Source organism: Palaemon carinicauda, chromosome 42 (genome assembly GCF_036898095.1).
Source record: "Palaemon carinicauda isolate YSFRI2023 chromosome 42, ASM3689809v2, whole genome shotgun sequence".
Taxonomy (NCBI): domain Eukaryota; kingdom Metazoa; phylum Arthropoda; class Malacostraca; order Decapoda; family Palaemonidae; genus Palaemon; species Palaemon carinicauda.
The window spans coordinates 6,644,422-6,662,711 of record NC_090766.1 but is presented as its reverse complement, the minus strand read 5'-3'; the positions used below and the strand labels follow the sequence as shown (position 1 = coordinate 6,662,711).

The following is an 18,290-nucleotide window of genomic DNA, read 5'->3' as shown; positions in this document are numbered from 1 at the left end:
AACGTACCCCAAGCTAGTTTCTGGGTTCACTCGAAGGGATGTCCCTGACTAGAAACCCGGGAGGAAAACAGTCTCCCATTGCTCTCGTTCCTACGCCAGATCTGCAGGAACGAACGCAAGCAGAAGCTGAGTGATACAGTAAACGTAAGCCAGTTAAAAGGTTTTGACGGGAGAGTAAGATTACATCTTAACTCTACCAAGCCGAAATAAAAAATGGAGGTTGTTTACTACTGTTGGTGTGAGCAGGGTGGTTGGTCTACCCCTGCTAACCCCCTTCACTGACCAGCAGAGGGTAGGTACACCTCCCAAAAGCTTTAATGGCTAGTTTCCGCTACCGCCAAAATAATGGTCCTACGTAAAGAACATATGGTTTGTATATAATGCCGGAACAAATAATCCTTCCACATTCTCGTGTTCTTTTTCCCAACTAAAAATGATATTTTGATTATAAAATAAATTTTTGAATATACTTACCCGGTGAATATATAATAGCCGACGTCTCCGGCGGCTCGACAGAAAAACACAAAAACTCGCGAGCGATCGCCATGAAGGTTGCGGGTGTGCCCACCAGCGCCAACTATCGGCCAGATACCGCATATACATGTAAACAGCTCCAGTTCTTCTCATCCCGCTGGGTCTCTATCAGGGAGGAAGGGGGGCCTTTAATTTATATATTCACCGGGTAAGTATATTAAAAAATTTATTTTATAATCAAAATATCATTTTTAAATATTTAACTTAGCCGGTGAATATATAATAGCTGATTCACACCCATGGTGGTGGGTAGAGACCAGAATTAATAAAGTTTACAGCGTATATGCTTAGAGTTTTTGACAGCTCCAGTTCTTCTCATCCCGCTGGGTCTCTATCGGGGAGGAAGGGGGGGCCTTTAATTTATATATTCACCGGGTAAGTATATTCAAAAATTTATTTTATAATCAAAATATCATTTTTAAATATTTAACTTAGCCGGTGAATATATAATAGCTGATTCACACCCATGGTGGTGGGTAGAGACCAGAATTAATAAAGTTTACAGCGTATATGCTTAGAGTTTTTGACAGTTATATCATAACAAAACCCAAATATATATAGGTACCTGGTAAGGAAGTTGACTTAGACGATTACTCTGCCTTGTTAGTCTGTCTTCCTCACGAAGCCCAGTGATCCTCTTAGGATGCTGAAAGACTCCCAGGAGCTGAAGTATCAAGGGCTGCAACCCATACAACAGGACCTCATCAAACCCCTAATCTGGGCGCTCTCAAGAAATGACATTTGACCACCCGCCAAATCAACCAGGATGCGAAAGGCTTCTTAGCCTTCCGTACAACCCAAAAACAAGATTAAAAACATTTCAAGAGACAGATTAAAAGGATATTGGAATTAAGGGAATGTAGTGGTAAAACCCTCACCCACTACTGCACTCGCTGCAACGAATGGACCCAGTGTGTAGCAGTCCTCGTAAAGAGTCTGGACATCTTTTAAGTAAAATGACGCAAATACCGACTTGCTTCTCCAAAAGGTAGCGTCCATAATACTTTGCAGAGATCTATTTTGCTTAAAGGCCACGGAAGTTGCTATAGCTCTTTACTTCGTGCGTCTTCACCTTAAGCAAGCATCGGTCTTTTTCATTTAAGTAAGAATGAGCCTCTCGTATTAAAAATCTGATAAAATATGACAAAGCATTCTTTGACATAGGCAATGATGGTTTCTTAACTGAGCACCATAAGGCCTCAGATCCACCTCGTAAGGACTTAGTACGAGCTAAGTAGAACTTAAGAGCTCTAACTGGACACAGCACTCTTTCAAGTTCGTTGCCTACGATTTCTGACAGGCAAGGTATATTAAGAGACTTAGGCCAAGGACGAGAAGGCAGTTCATTTTTGGCCAGGAAACCAAGTTGAAGTGAACATGTGGCTTTTTCTGTAGAAAAGCCGATGTTCTTACTGAAGGCATGAATTTCACTGACCCTTTTCGCCGAAGCCAAGCACACTAGGAAAAGCGTCTTGAGGGTGAGATCCTTCAGGGAGGCTGAATGTAATGGCTCAAACCTGTCTGACATGAGGAACCTTAGGACCACGTCTAAGTTCCATCCAGGAGTTGCCATATGACATTCCTTAGAGGTCTCGAAAGACTTAAGGAGATCTTTATTGTTGGAAAGATCTAAGCCTCTATGACGAAAGACCGAAGCCAACATGCTCCTGTAGCCCTTAATCGTGGGAGCGAACATTTCTCAGATGTAAAAGAAAATCTGCGATTTGGGCTACAGAGGTACTGGAAGAGGACACAGATGCTGACTTGCACCAGTCTCGAAAGACTTCCCACTTTGACTGGTATACTCTGATGGTAGAAGCTCTCCTAGCTCTCGCAATCGCACTGGCTGCCTCCTTCGAAAAGCCTCGAGCTCTTGAGAGTCTCTCGATAGTCTGAAGGCAGTCAGACGAAGCGCGGGGAGGCTTTGATGAACATTCTTTACGTGGGGCTGACGTAAGAGATCTACCCTTAGAGGAAGACTTCTTGGAATGTCTACCAGCCATTGAAGTACCTCGGTGAACCACTCTCTCGCGGGCCAGAGGGGAGCAACCAACGTCAACCTTGTCCCTTCGTGAGAGGCGAACTTCTGCAGTACCTTGTTGACTATCTTGAATGGTGGGAATGCATATAAGTCCAGATGAGACCAATCCAGTAGAAACGCGTCTATGTGGATCGCCTCTGGATCTGGGACTGGTGAGCAATAGATCGGTAACCTTTTGGTCAACGAGATGGCAAAGAGGTCTATGGTGGGTTGACCCCAAGTCGCCCAAAGACTCTTGCACACGTCCTTGTGGAGGGTCCATTCCGTGGGTATCACCTGACCCCTCCGACTGAGACAGTCTGCCAAGACGTTCAAATCCCCCTGGATGAATCTCGTCAACAGGGAGATGCCTCGATTTCTTGACCATATGAGAAGGTCCCTTGCGATCTCGTACAGCGTGAGGGAGTGTGTGCCTCCTTGCTTGGAGATGTACGCCAAAGCTGTGGTGTTGTCTGAGTTGACCTCTACCACTTTGTTTCGAAGAATGCTTTCGAATTTCATCAAGGCCAAGTGGACTGCTAATAGCTCCTTGCCGTTGATGTGCATGCTCTTCTGACTTGAGGTCCACAGACCCGAGCATTCCCGACCGTCCAGTGTCGCACCCCAACCCAAATCCGACGCGTCTGAGAACAACACGTGGTTTGGGTTCTTGACTGCTAGGGATAGTCCCTCTCTCAGACTGATATTGCTGTCCCACCATTTCAGGCATGCCTTTACTGGTTCGGAGACTGGGATTGATACCGTCTCTAACGTCTTGTCCTTGTTCCAGTGAGAGGCTAGATGGAACTGGAGAGGCCGAAGGTGTAGTCTCCCTAGCGAGACAAACTGCTCCAGGGATGAGAGAGTCCCTACGAGACTCATCCAACTCCTGACTGAACAACGTTCTCTTTTCAGCATTAGTTGGACTTTGAGCAGGGCTTGTTCTATTCGGGTGGCAGACGGAAAAGCCCGAAAAACTGGACTGCGAATCTCCATCCCCAAATATAGAATAGTCTGGGATGGGATCAGTTGGGACTTTTCTAAGTTGACCAAAAGTCCCAACTCCTTGGCCAGACCCAACGTCCAATGTAGATCCTGCAGACAGCGATGACTGGACGATGCTCTGAGAAGCCAGTCGTCCAAGTACAGGGAGGCTCGGATTCCCGATAGATGGAGGAATTTTGCTACATTCCTCATGAGCCTCGTAAACACGAGAGGAGCAGGACTGAGGCCAAAGCACAGGGCTCGAAACTGGTACACCACATTCCTGTAAACAAACCTCAGAAACGGTTGGGAATCTGGGTGTATAGGAATGTGGAAGTACGCATCTCGTAGGTCGAGAGAGACCATCCAGTCTCCCTCTCTGACCGCTGCTAAGACGGACTTCGTGGTCTCCATCGTGAATTTTGTTTTTGTAACAAAAACGTTGAGCGCACTGACGTCTAGCACCGGCCTCCAACCTCCTGTATGCTTTGGGACTAGGAAGAGACGGTTATAAAACCCCGGTGATTGAAGGTCCGAGACTTTCACCACCGCTCCCTTCTCTAGCAACAGAGACACTTCTTGATTTAGGGCTTGTCTCTTTGACTCCTCTCGGTACCTGGGAGAGAGGTCTATGGGAGTTGTTACTTGAGGAGGTTTGCGTACAAACGGAATTTTGTACCCCTCTCTGAGCAACAGAACAGACTCTTGGTCTGCACCCCTCTTCTCCCAGGCCTGCCAGAAGCTCTTCAATCTGGCACCTACCGCTGTCTGAGGCTGTGGGCAGTCAGACTCTGCCACGGGAGGACTTGGCTCCTCTCTTCTTACCTCTCTTTCCCTCGGTACGAGAGCCTCCCCTGCTGGGAGCTCTGCCACGAAAGGGCGGGATAAATCTAGATGCAGGAGTCTCGATCCTGGGTCTCACAGCAAAGGATGAAGAAGGAGCCCCTTTGCGAGCAGAGGACGCCATCAGGTCATGGGTGTCCTTCTGCACAAGCGAAGCAGCTATATCCTTAACCAGCTGTTGTGGAAACAAGGCCGCTGATAAGGGAGCAAAGAGCAGTTCCGATCTCTGACAGGGAGTAACTCCTGCTGAAAGGAAAGAGCAAAGGGTTTCTCGCTTCTTTAAGACTCCCGACGTAAAGGTGGAGGCGAGCTCATTGGAGCCATCGCGGATGGCTTTATCCATACAGGACATGATAAGTAAGGAAACATCTTGGTCGGCAGACGAGATCTTCCTACTTAAAGCTCCTAATGACCAGTCAAGAAAGTTAAACACTTCAAAGGCCCTGTATACGCCTTTAAGCAGATGGTCAAGGTCCGAGGAGGACCAACAAATCTTCGAGCGTCTCATGGCCAGGCGACGGGGAGAGTCTACGAGGCTTGAGAAGTCACCCTGGGCAGAGGCAGGGACTCCCAAGCCGAGAACTTCTCCCGTGTCATACCAGACGCTCGATCTAGAAGCAAGCTTAGAAGGAGGGAAGGCAAAAGCCGTCTTCCCCAAACTCCTTCTGGTATCCAACCAGTCGCCTAGAAGACGTAAAGCCCTCTTGGAAGAGCGAGAAAGCACTAGCTTAGTAAAGGCTGGCTTGGTAGCAGGTAAGCCTAGAGCAAACTCAGACGGAGGCGAACGAGGAGCAACAGCAACAAAGTGATCTGGAAAAAGATCCTTGAAAATCATCATGATCTTCTTAAAGCCCATCGAAGGAGGAACCGCCTTAGGTTCATCTACATCTGAAGGATTACCATCAGGATGAGGATCAGCAACGTCCTCATCTGAAGAAGCTTAGTCCGATAACTGCTGAGTTACAAGCAAGGGAGAGACCTGCCTTGGTGGCAATGCTTGACAAGCAGAGTCCACACGCACCGGAGCATCAGTAGCAGTCCAGGACGCTACGTCATGTAACTGCTTAACAGCCTGACTATCAACAACAACAGGAGCGGGAGGACGCTCGACGTCAACTCGAGACTGCCTTGACTGCCTAGACTGAGCAGTCAAAACAACTCTTGACTGCGGTGCTTGACGCTCAACGTCAAAACAAGTCAACTTCGCTGGTTGGCGAACGTCCTGAACGTCAACAAGAGCATTCGGCAGCGGCTGAACGTCCACATGCGGCTGAAAGTCAACACGGGACTGCATCGAGTGAGGCTCTACAAAACGTGACTGACGTGACTTTGTAACGCCAACGTCAACAGGACGAGCAAAGGCTCGTTTGGGCGGCTGACGGCCAGGATCTCGATCAGCTAAGCGGCGAGGATCATCGTGAACCTTTTCAGCAGAATAGTCCTCCATAAGAGAGGCAAGCTTATTCTGCATGTCTTGCAGTACAACCCATTTAGGATCAACGGGAATGGGTGCGGTAAGAGACGAGGGTAACGTCTGTGACTGCAAAACATTGCCTACACTAAGACTCTCGGAGCCTGTGTTACGCTTCTGTTTAGGCGGCGAGCAGTCTTCCGATGACTGCACAGGGTCAGAGCTGTCCCAATGGCTACAACCAGGACGCTGGACCTGTCCTGAAGGGACTGACTTTCGCTTTAAGGGTCTCGAAACCTTGCTCCACGGTTTCTTACGCGATAAGCCTTCGGATGACGAGGAGAAAACCGTCTCGCTCGTCTTATGGTAGGGGCGGTCTTGACGAGACACGCCTGAAACCATAGAGGGAACGTCTGTTCGTTGGTTAAAGCCTCTCGAACCCATAAGTCCTACGACATTACTTCTCCCTGGGGCTTGGGAGCTCGCAAGAGGTCTCGGACTAGGCGAACGACAGGCACGAACAGACGAACCCTCGGTCGCAACACTGATAACACTTTGCGCACTAATCACTTTCCCACGATTTTCTAATGTGGCACTCTGACACTTTAACTCTTTTACGTCCGCCATGAGTTGATTACGGTCCGTAGCTAACGACTCAACTCTCTCGCCCAAAGCATGAATGGCACGTAACATATCCCGCATTGATGGTTCCTGAGTGCTAGTAGAGGGTTCAGGCACAACTACTACTGGGGAAGGATTAGGTTCAGGGGCATGGGAGGAGGAAAATTCTAACGATCTAGAGGAACTTCTCCTCACCCTATCTCTCTCTAGCTTACGAGAATACTTGTCAAACTCAAGCCAATCGAATTCCGAAAGGCCCACGCACTCATCACACCGATCTCCTAATTGACAGGTTTTACCCCGACAATTAGAACACACAGTATGTGGGTCGAGAGAGGCCTTTGGAAGACGTTTATTGCAATCCCTAGCATTACATTTACGAAATCTAGGAATTGGAGAAGGGTCAGCCATTTTGAAAAGTCAAAGAAAGTCCAAAAAACCATCCAAAGTCATCAACAATTAAATCTATCCAAAAAAGAGTTCAAGAGTTTAAGTTGAAGATAAAACACCTGCACTGCGAAAGCTCAAACCAAAAAGAAGTACTTCACCAAGAATGACGAAAAACTCCAGGTCAACAGCGAGTAATGGAATCAACTTGTCGACAAGACCGACAGAGAAGAACTGGAGCTGTTTACATGTATATGCGGTATCTGGCCGATAGTTGGCGCTGGTGGGCACACCCGCAACCTTCATGGCGATCGCTCGCGAGTTTTTGTGTTTTTTCTGTCGAGCCGTCCGAGACGTCAGCTATTATATATTCACCGGCTAAGTTTAATATTTAAAAATTAATTTTCTTACATGTGTCCTTTTTACATTAAGAAATGAGAAGGGAAAATTTGAAGAACTGAAACTGGCTTTAGTTCTCAATGTTACCAAGAGTATAAGGTTTCCAGAAAGCCTAATTTGACATAACACAACTCCAAATGATCTTTAGAGAGTAAGAAATAATAAAGAGACCATTAAAGATTTGCTAAAAAGCTGCACAAGATCCTCTGAAAAGATGCATTAACTGAAACTGAACATGGCCATATGCCCTGAATAAATGGAAAGGTAATGTACATTTTCCTCAGGGATAAAATTTTATAAACATAGGTTCCAGATAACTGACATTCAGCTGTGAATTCTCAAAGTGGACAATATGTCCTGGAAAAGCTAATACAGTACACTTAAAATAACCACCAGTCTACCATGCAATGTTACCCCAAGTCACTGAACATTTCTTACTATCCCATCAAAACAATAGGTGAACCAGTGGTACCCAAATGTAAAGGATTTTATCCTTTATTCTAAGGGACAAAATGTCTTATAGCTAAGCTTATGTCATTACTGACTCTTACAGCTGCAATGCCTGATTTATGGCAAAAACCAGTTTTTCCTAATAGCCGGTAAATTCTGTGAATTAGTTTTTCAACCCTGCAACGTCTCCCCTTTCATATTATTTGCACTGTACATGATTATCAATAATTATTCAACAATTTGAGAACATGAATCATTTTAGACACTCAAAATTATCATAGCAAAAATTCAATTTTATGGATATTATCATTATACAGCACATAATATTCACACCTAATTGAAGAAGGCAATAGGGCCTACACTCACCCCGCAAGCTTCCATTAAATGCAATGTCTGTACGTGAAAAGAGTTAAGGAGATGATGAAAGCATAATTACATAATGGTAAAAATAAGTAAATATGCAAACAAACAGCAATTAAGAAATTGATTATCAGAGTACACATAATACAGAGAAGTTTAAAGAGCTCTCATAGGGCTTGCACAAAGGGTCAGTTCATAAATGAAATTTGACAAACGGAGCCAGGTGAAGATGTAGCAGTTGGAGAGCTATGTATGAAGGCCAAAGGGGATAGAATAAAAGGTGAAACAATGCAGCTAAAGTGTAAGAAGGATATATAGTGCAGTATTTTCTATAGAAATGTGAACATGGCACACTAAAAGATGTATCTACCGAAGGTCTAGGGTATATAAACATCACTTCAACATGGAATTTCATTTCTTGTAATCGAAAGAAGTGTGCGCTACTCGTTTTAAAGAATAAAAGTGTGTGCTATTCATTCTAAAGCATCTGCATGATTATTATTCCAAGATGACATTGGTAAGCAGCAAATGCTTCGGCTGTCAATACTGAATAATGTACTGCAGTTCTTCGTTGAGCTGATTTGTTTATTTGTTTGTGAATCATACCAGTTAATAATGTGAGAAATATGAAAGTAATATTGCCATTACATAGTACTTATTAATCAAGTACACTGTGCCACTATGTATTTCATTAACTAAAATTCTATATAACTGTCACATAAGTGAAAATAAATACAGTATAGGAACATACATGGTTCTTTATGTAAAGGGGCATTTTGTTTATATTTGCCTTATTTATTTATGATTTTTGTTCTTTGCTGCTTTTATACTTTTTTTTTACTTATGGACATTTAAATCTGAAGCAGCAATACATTGTTGGGTAATCAATGACACGTGTGGCTTGATCTAAATAAAATAGAAATACTTAATATAAATTAAGGCCAAAGACTGCTGGCTTTAAACATACCACTCAAGCTTTCCAAACTCAAGCATATCACTATTTACCCCAATTCCCAAAAATTAATTTTTTAAAATTTCACACTAAAAGGAAAGAACTACAACTCAGAAGACTAAGGCAGAATGGGTAATCGGAATCAATATTCTTTGAGAAGTTAAACTTTTCTCTGCAACTTTGTAATGATACCATCACACAAGCCAATTTTGCCGAGTAACGTATAACTATATGTTACTGGAATTATATATAAATACTTGACTCTTGAAAAATTAAGCTTAAAAATTAAAATATATCATTCTGATCACGTTACTCAGGGACTGTGAATAGAACACCATGAACGGCAAAGTACTGTCAAATATTTAGAATTTCTTTTATTGTTAAATAGAATGTTAAAATACACAAAGAATTTACTTGGTTTTAGTTGAGCTGAGCACACAGCATGCTCAAATACGACAGGTATCTGACAGAGATGGTAAATATTTCAACTTGGGGGCAAATAAATACAGTACACTACCACGAGTTGCATATTCAGTACTGCGGGCTACACTATATATTCATAGCCAATAATGTACTTGTTAGAAAAGGCTTAAACATCATTCTGCTATCCGTCAAATCAAAAACAGAAAAGGGATTAAATACATTGCTTTTTTATGACAGGTCTTTTTCTCGTGTCAACATCTAATAAGTTTCCTCTATTTTCTTTAAAATTACAGGACTATAGTTGGCAAAATTACACGAAATCTGAAAGAAAAAAATAATAGCAATAATACTCATATAAAGACTACAATCAACTTTCGAGTAAGGATTTAGAACTTTAACATGGCAATAATTAAAAATGACAGCTAACGATAAAACTTTCCTAACTGGTTTTTCACCTTTTATTTGAGAACGTGCCCTCGGTGTGGGCCAAACGAGGCTTGGACTATTAGACTCGGTATTTTATCATAATGACAATGATAAAACCACGAAGGTGGCAATATCCTATTACAATTTAAGGCAGCCAAACCCTCAAAAGGGTGGCCGTCTATCGCATGCTGTGCCCATCAGCAATGTAACATTTTTTCAACTTACTTAGACGTTTTCGTAAAATACGGAATAAAGGAAAATATAGCATATTCTTCAACAAAGTGAATAAAACAAGATATTTAGACATTATCGTAAAATAGAGAATAAAGGAAAATACAGAACTTCACTTCGACAGAGTGAATAAAACAAGATACGATCAAGGGAAGTGCATGATGAGGTTTCAGTAGCCCCCGAGGCAAGGAAAACTTATGATTAAAATTAGGATATTATTACTGTATTACAATTAACCAGGTTATAGGCCTAACTGAAAAAGTTAAATAATTTAAGCTCAAGACCTCCAATAGGGAAAGCAGCCTAACAGAAAAAAATATGAGAAATATAAAAACTAAAAATTTAAATGGAAAAAAAATAAAAAAGATTTTAAGATCAGTAACAATATCTAAATTGTTACATTCTCCAGAGATGCAAAAATCAATAGTTGAAGAGTACTAACTACAAGGTAAATAAACATTTATATCTTTGACCTAAGATAATGCTAACATAACGGCATCTTCGTGGTAGATTTGTAAGCATCATACAAGTACTAGCTTAGGATAGTTCTAGTATACAACTGATTTTGTATATCTATCGGATTAGTATAGGTTAGGCAGTTAGGCCTATCTGCTTACGGAGCCTTTGGACAGTTCCTCCCGGGTGCATAGAAAATCAAAATTTTTTTCCAATTTTCTAGGCAGTTTTTCTGCAAACCTCAACACAAGAATACCACCGAACATAAATTTCCCCTACCTAACCTAACCTTACCTACGTACCTAACGAGGGGCCAACAACCCCTACGGCCCCCTTAAACTGCCGTATTTTTAGCCAGCCGTCATTACACATAAAAGGGGCCGCTATCATACATACACCTGCTAGTTACTATTTTAATTATTGGCCACTATTAAAGATCTCGCATGTAATGTCGGAGAGGTCATGAACCCGAATTTTCAATTTTAACAAGCTGTCCGTATTACCCATTAATTATGTAGTACTGTAATATAATTTCTTTCTATCTTAACTGCAACAATCTTCGGTTCAGATATCAAATTATTTGTATACATTAATTAAAGTATAATTTACTTTTGTACAAACGATGACGTCTAATTCTTTCGTAATTACGACAGCAACTTATAATAAGACAGACCATTAATTTAAGATTCAAATTTTATCCAAAAAAAATTTATTTAAATATGCAACCATAATTCAAACAAAAAAATAAAGTAAAGAATAAAATAAAATAGGCTCAGTTAGTAAAATAAAAAAAGGAAGTTATAACAAAATGCCGAACATGGGAGAGCAGAAACCTAACCTAACCTAACCTAACCTAGGGACTCTTGTAAAAACAGGTTGGTGATTTGAATAAGTTAGCAAATTTAATAATCGACATAATAGGTCAAAATAAATTTAAGTTTCGTGTATAAAATCATTGCTAGGTTAAAAATAATCCATTTATGATAGGAAGACATATGACGGGTCTACTACCAGTAACAGAATCTAATCTAGAACCTATAGGCAAAATTAGTCTATAAATAATTATTAAATGAAGAATAAAATCATAATTAGGAATAATTCGTTGAATAGTATATATTTTTATCTTATCTGACACAGGAAGTCTACGTAAGCCTACGTAGGCCAAATCCAAGCCTACGACGCTAAAGCCTATATACATATTTCCCTAGTTATCAAAAGACTAATTAAACGCCTATGTGAGCAACGACCGCCCATAAAAACGCCCCAAGACCCTAAAGTCACGACCCTATTTCCTAGAAATATAGGCTAAGGCATTACTATAGCAGGTGGGCACCGCACAGACACACAAACACATACACACACACACCGCTGCTGCTTCTGTTAACCCCCTTTTTTAGATCACTTTTCTTTAAACACAGGGGGCAAAAGACGCACCTGATACACTTGATTCCACGCATTACTCTCCTCTAATTGTTTGTATTCTTTTTCTATTTCATTCACCACAGAAAGATCCGTCATTATTCCGCTCGTTTCATATCACAACAATCCTCCTGCTAGAAGATCTGTCGCGTTCACATGGTCGGCTCGACGATGGCGGAAGACGAGGCGGCTCTAGTACTATAGGGGAATTTTCGTTCGATTTCGTTCAAACGGATTCGGTTTCGTTAAAATGTATAGATACTTTATGGAAAATGGATTTGGTTTCGTTAAAATGCATAAATAATTTATTAAAAATGGATTTGGTTGGAAGACGAGGCGGCTCTAGTACTATGGGGGAATTTTCGTTCGATTTCGTTCAAACGGATTTGGTTTCGTTAAAATGTATAGATACTTTATGGAAAATGGATTTGGTTTCGTTAAAATGTATAGATACTTTATGGAAAATGGATTTGGTTTCGTTAAAATGCATAAATAATGTATTAAAAATGGGTTTTATTTCGTTAAAATGCATATATAATATATTAAAAACGGATCTGATTTCATTGAAATGCATAAATAATGTATTAAAAATGGATTTGGTTTCGTTAAAATGCATAAATACTTTATTAAAAACGGATTTTATTTCGTTAAAATGCATAAATACTTTATTAAAAAGGAATTTGGTTTCGTTAAAATGTATAAATACTATATGAAAAACGTAATTTATTTCGTTAAAATGCATAAATACTTTTTTAAAAACGGATTTGGTTTCGTTAAAATGCATAAATAATTTATCAAAAACGGATTATATTTCGTTAAATGCAAAAATACTTTGATAAAAACTATTTTGGTTTAGCTAAAATACATAAATACTGTATGAAAACCGGATTTGGTTTCGTTAAAATGCATAAATAATTTATTAAAATCGGATTTGGTTTCGTTAAAATGCATAAATACTTTATGAAAAACTAATTTAGTTTCGTTAAAATGCATAAATACTTAATCAATTATTATCTTTTTTATTTCAGTATTACATCAATTATTATTCTTTAATAATAATAAATAATATTATATATTAATCATCTATCATACCAAATTCTATCTACATGAAAATATATTGAATTTGATGTACTCGAGTAACGGATTTTGTTTCGTTAAATGCATAAATACTTCATAATTAGACTTTCATTTCAGTATTAAACTAATTAACATTATTATCTATTAAACATCTTCATGGGAAATTCTAAATGAAAATGTATTGAATTTTCTGTACTCGAGCAATGGAATCGAACGACTATTTACATCCCGTCTGCGCACCCATAGTTGCAAGGGGTCGCTTAGACTCTGAACGTACTCGTCCATCCAGAGCTGTCATCAACACACGCTTTTAAAAGTTCTAATAAATAATTTTTTTCTTTGCCAACACCATGAAAAACGAGAAAAAATTACTCGACAGGCTCTAATATTCACGTTTTTATTTTTCAGATCTAAAAAAATCACTTTTTGTCCGAAATAAAAAATATTATTGGAATAGAAATGATGCATTCCACGAATATCGTTCTTTGCATTCTTTTTCATTGGTTAGCGTCCTTTGGCAGAATGTTTCCCACAGATAATTGATCGCTTCCTTTTGATGTCATGTCGGGGTCAATTTTAAAGTACACGTTATGCAGACGCATAAAGCAATTCGACTGTGCTATTATCGACAGCGCAGGAACGACCTTAGTTCCGGTCTATTTGTATTTTCAAACACATGGTGACATGAAAGATGATGTTGTTTGAAACCGTAATAATTGATTAGCGGTTTCATTACTGAACATAAATATTTCTCCATGATTAAAGTTCATCCAAATTAAAGGGAATGCTTTTATTATTTATGCATAAAAAGGACTGGTGTTAAAATAATCTTTCATCAAGAATACCCAATGGCATATACATCAATGACGAAATGAACAATGAATTCGTATGGACGTAGTGAATGCAAGTGCTCTTCCGAGAAATCCCTACGTAACGTGTTAGGAACTTCGCAGCAATCTTAGTCGCCATGGTTTAGTTATGCGTTTCTGTTAACTACGTAATACATACTATAAATCTAAACAAGTTTTTCGTTATCAAGTAATTTCTTATACGCCTAGAAAACTTATAATTAGAGTATATGTAGAGAAAGAATGTCGGGAATACGCCCTCCTACTTCACACGAACAGGAAACGTCATTTAAACTGTAATGGCTCGATTGTTGACAGTGAAATAATAACACGCGACCCCATTTATCAAGGGTTGTCTTGGAGGAACAGACAAGTTTGTTTGTCAATATATATATATATATATATATATATATATATATATATATATATATATATATATATATATATATATATATATATATATATATATATGTGTGTGTGTGTGTGTGTGTGTGTGTGTGTGTGTGTATGTGTGTGTGTGTGTGTGTGTAACAAATGAGATTATGAAGTGTAAATACTACTTTCTCTAAAAAGAAAAGTATTTAATAAGATGAGCCTACCTGTATTAACTTATGCATAAGAAACTTGGAGCCTTACTAAAACCTTAGAACATAAGCTAGTTACAACACAAAGAAACATTGAAAGAATAATGATGAGAATAACACTAATTGGCAGAAAAAGAGCAACAAGGATGCTAGAGCAAAGTAAAGTAGAGGATATTCTAAGATATAAGAAAAATAAATGGACATATAATGAGAAGGGCAGATAATAGATGGACATTAAGAATAACAGAATGGGTCCCTAGAGATGGCAAACGAAGCAGGGTAAGAGAAGACGATGGATTGACGAACTAAGAAAATGTAGGTGTAAACTGGCATGGAAGACCATAAACAGAGGGAAGTGGAAGGACATGTCTGAAGCTTTTGTTCAGCAGTGGACTAAGTAACGACTGATTGCCCTACCTAAGTTATGTGTATTACAGGGTAGGGCAATCTAAAACAAACGAACGTCATTAGGTAGGGAGCCACTCTAGCGGAGTCGGGAAGTAACTTGCACACATTCTTTGCTTTCTACACATTTATATATGGTTCACCATCAGTGCATCTAACCCTTTATAAACATTGTGCCACTTACCTTTCTAGAGGCCCTTGCTTTCTAAGATAAACCACTTCGCACGCAATTCTATTCTTCGTAGAACTGAACACGAACTTAAACAATATTCTTTTTTAATTTGGTAAATAAAATAAGGTTTGGTACAGTGGTTATTTAACCTGTTATAATTTTTATTGAGGTAAATATATCAGTGCGAATTGATAATGTTCTTTTATAGGGGTGGTCCCACAGGCATAAAAAGCGAACAATTAGTGACTCACTCCAATATTCTAATTTTAACTGCAAAAGAAATCTTCCAAAACATTAGCTCATCAAACAGCACGTGAACCCACACTCCCGTGTTTGCTGAATTCCTCAAACAGTTTCAGAGGGCAGAATTTCATCTTTCATAGACAGGACACGTTACCTAAATAAAATAATATATATATATATATATATATATATATATATATATATATATATATATATATATATATATATATATATATATATATACTTTTGGGACAGCTCCTCTCTAATGTAATTTTCATTGAAGTTGATTGCCTTTAATGATTATATATATATATATATATATATATATATATATATATATATATATATATATATATATATATATATATATATATATATATATATATATATATACATATATATATATATATAATATATATATATATATATATATATAATATATATATATATATATATATATATATATATATATATATATATATATATATATATATATATATATATATATATATATATATATATATATATATATATATATATAATATATATATATACTTTAGGGACAGCTCCTCTCTAATGTAATTTTCATTGAAGTTGATTGCCTTTAGTGATTATATATATATATATATATATATATATATATATATATATATATATATATATATAGAAATCTTTTGTTGCAATAGGCATAACTCTTTTTATTCAAACCTTCTGCAGTGCCCTGTTATGTCCACACTTAATTTGTTAATCACTGTATCAGTTCATTACTCTAACTTCCAAATACCTCTACGGATTGACGAAATCCACAAGCCAATCATCTCTACTGGATTTAACATACGTACAGTCATATAATTCTTCTTACTAACATTACTATTGACATTTCTCTACTATGAGCTCTTTCTTACTCCTTCACTAGCCTTTGCATTTTTTCTCTACTCTCGCCAACTACACATCAGACATCATAAACTTTAATTCTCTAAGCTACATGACTCCTCAGCCCACAACGACCCAAGGACCAGTGACTTCAGAAAGACCCTCCTCCAGAGACATATGGAGGCCAAGAAAGGGAAGAAGAGAGAGCTACACTACCGACGGAACTGCCTGAAGGAGGAATGGACAGCTACACGGCAAGGAACCCCAAACCCACCCGAAGGACCCATTATTTTTATCTCCTGTATTTACCCTGTTCTCGCCATACACAAGCCACGAAAATATAAAATCCAAAGAAGACTTCATCAATGAACATGACATAACAGCTCCTTCATACCTAAACACTCCATTAATATGGCACATTTTAACGTTATACAAATCTGTTATTTCCTAACTGTCAATAAATATTCAAAGGGATTTACATCATTAATATTTTCACACACATCTATCACAGAAATTCTACGAATGAAGTGATTAAGTGGACCTATAAAACGTCATCAGAATTGGAGGATGTTCCTAGCTTTGGTATCAAGGAGTCTGGTGAGGTCTGCTTCTCCTCTGCTATTTTTCTTCTGCCTCGCATTTGTTCCCCGTAAGCCGAGAAACCATCACCTCCACGATCAAGACAATAGTTGCTAAGGTCATACCAACGGCCCAGATTACGCTAACACCCTGGAAGAAAAGTAACAAATGAATCATCAGTTGTGAAGCACATTGTTTTCACGGACATTCAGCAGTTTAGTGAAACCCAGGGAAATCTCTGAGCTCAAGCTCAATGAAGACAAAAGTGAATGTATTATTTTTGGAAATGAAAAAGATATAATAAAAAGAATCCAATGCTTCCAAAGAATTGAAATAGGTCAATCGATCATTGACCTAAAGAAATCTGTCAGAAATCTTGGTGTAATCATGGATGATAGACTGACAATGAATGAACATATAAATAATATGGTAAAAAATTGTAACTATCATATTAGAAACATAGCATTTATTAGTAAATACTTAAATGAAAAATCTATGGCCATCTATGGACATTGCTTTTCACAAGATCATATGATTTAGAAGATGCTACAATCAAAGAATTGTATAAGTTATAATGAAAATGTTTCGTTAGATGATTGATATGGACCCGCCCGAGAAGTAGTTCACTCGACTTCAGTGGAGGCTTGGATTTAAACCCAAAACAAGTAAACAAAACAAGTAAAACAAGAATTCTCTTCTTACCCTGATTTTCATAGGTTTCTTAACTGAAGAATTGCAAAAGTGTTAGATTTCATTACTGTAATGTTTTAGCATTTTTATTTTATTTGTAGAACTGTTTCTGTCCTCAAAGCATGGAATAAGACTGCGGTTGAAATTAAAGGTACACAAATATGAAATTTCCCAGATACAAGGACTATAAACACACGTAAATGCCAGAAATGTAAACAATTAACAATGAAATGAACAGGAAGTATAGCATAGCAAATATTGATTGTTACTACTTACTAAATGTACAAAAAGAAATTGATATAACGTAGATTATTATTATTATTAACATCATAATTATTTGATAAGCTACAACCCTAGTTGCAAAAGCAGTATGCTATCAGCCCACGGCATCCAACAGGGAAAAATGGCCCAGTGAGGAAAAGAAACAAGGAAAAACAAAATATTTTAAGAGCAGTAACAACATTAAGATAAACATTTCCTATATAAACTATAAAAACTAACAAAAAAGGAGGAAGAGAAATAAGATAGAATAGTGTGCCCGAGTGTACCCTCAAGTAAGAGAACTCTAACCCAAGACAGTGGAAGACCATGGTACAGAGGCTATGGCAAGTAATAATAATAAGAAGAAGAAGAAGAAGAAGAAGAAGAAGAAAAAGAACAAAAAGAAGAACAAGGACAAGAACAAAAAGAAGAAGAACAAGAAAAAAGACAAGAACAAAAAGAAGAAGAAGAAGAACTAAGAGAAAAATATTACCCAAATACTGCCGATCCCAATTGGGTCCATCAGCGCTACTTTCATTGGCGGATTTGCACAAGCCGTTATGTTACTGCTGTCGTTATACACCCAGTAATTGTACAACCCGGCTTCTACTAACCGCCGAATTCTGTAGGAAGAAACAATAG

The 18,290-nt window shown here is 38.4% G+C and overlaps 2 protein-coding genes across 4 annotated transcripts in view; both read right to left on the bottom strand.

Moving 5' to 3' along the window:
* The window catches only part of LOC137632789 (tyrosine-protein phosphatase non-receptor type 2-like), a 63,303-nt gene extending 51,211 nt beyond the window's left edge, over positions 1 to 12,092 (bottom strand). For both annotated transcript variants that reach the window (XM_068364876.1, XM_068364875.1), the window contains exon 1: positions 11,932 to 12,092. In XM_068364876.1, coding sequence (XP_068220977.1) covers positions 11,932 to 12,015 — 84 coding nt within the window. In that variant the 5' untranslated portion in view covers positions 12,016 to 12,092. The remainder of the gene's footprint in view (positions 1 to 11,931) is intronic.
* Positions 12,093 to 16,478: 4,386 nt separating this feature from the next.
* Positions 16,479 to 18,290, bottom strand: part of LOC137632906 (glutamate receptor ionotropic, delta-2-like) — a 19,723-nt gene continuing 17,911 nt past the window's right edge. For both annotated transcript variants that reach the window (XM_068365005.1, XM_068365004.1), the window contains 2 exons: positions 18,142 to 18,271; positions 16,479 to 16,847 (listed from right to left, as the gene is read on the bottom strand). In XM_068365005.1, the coding sequence (XP_068221106.1) occupies positions 16,737 to 16,847; positions 18,142 to 18,271 (241 nt within the window). In that variant the 3' untranslated portion in view covers positions 16,479 to 16,736. The remainder of the gene's footprint in view (positions 16,848 to 18,141; positions 18,272 to 18,290) is intronic.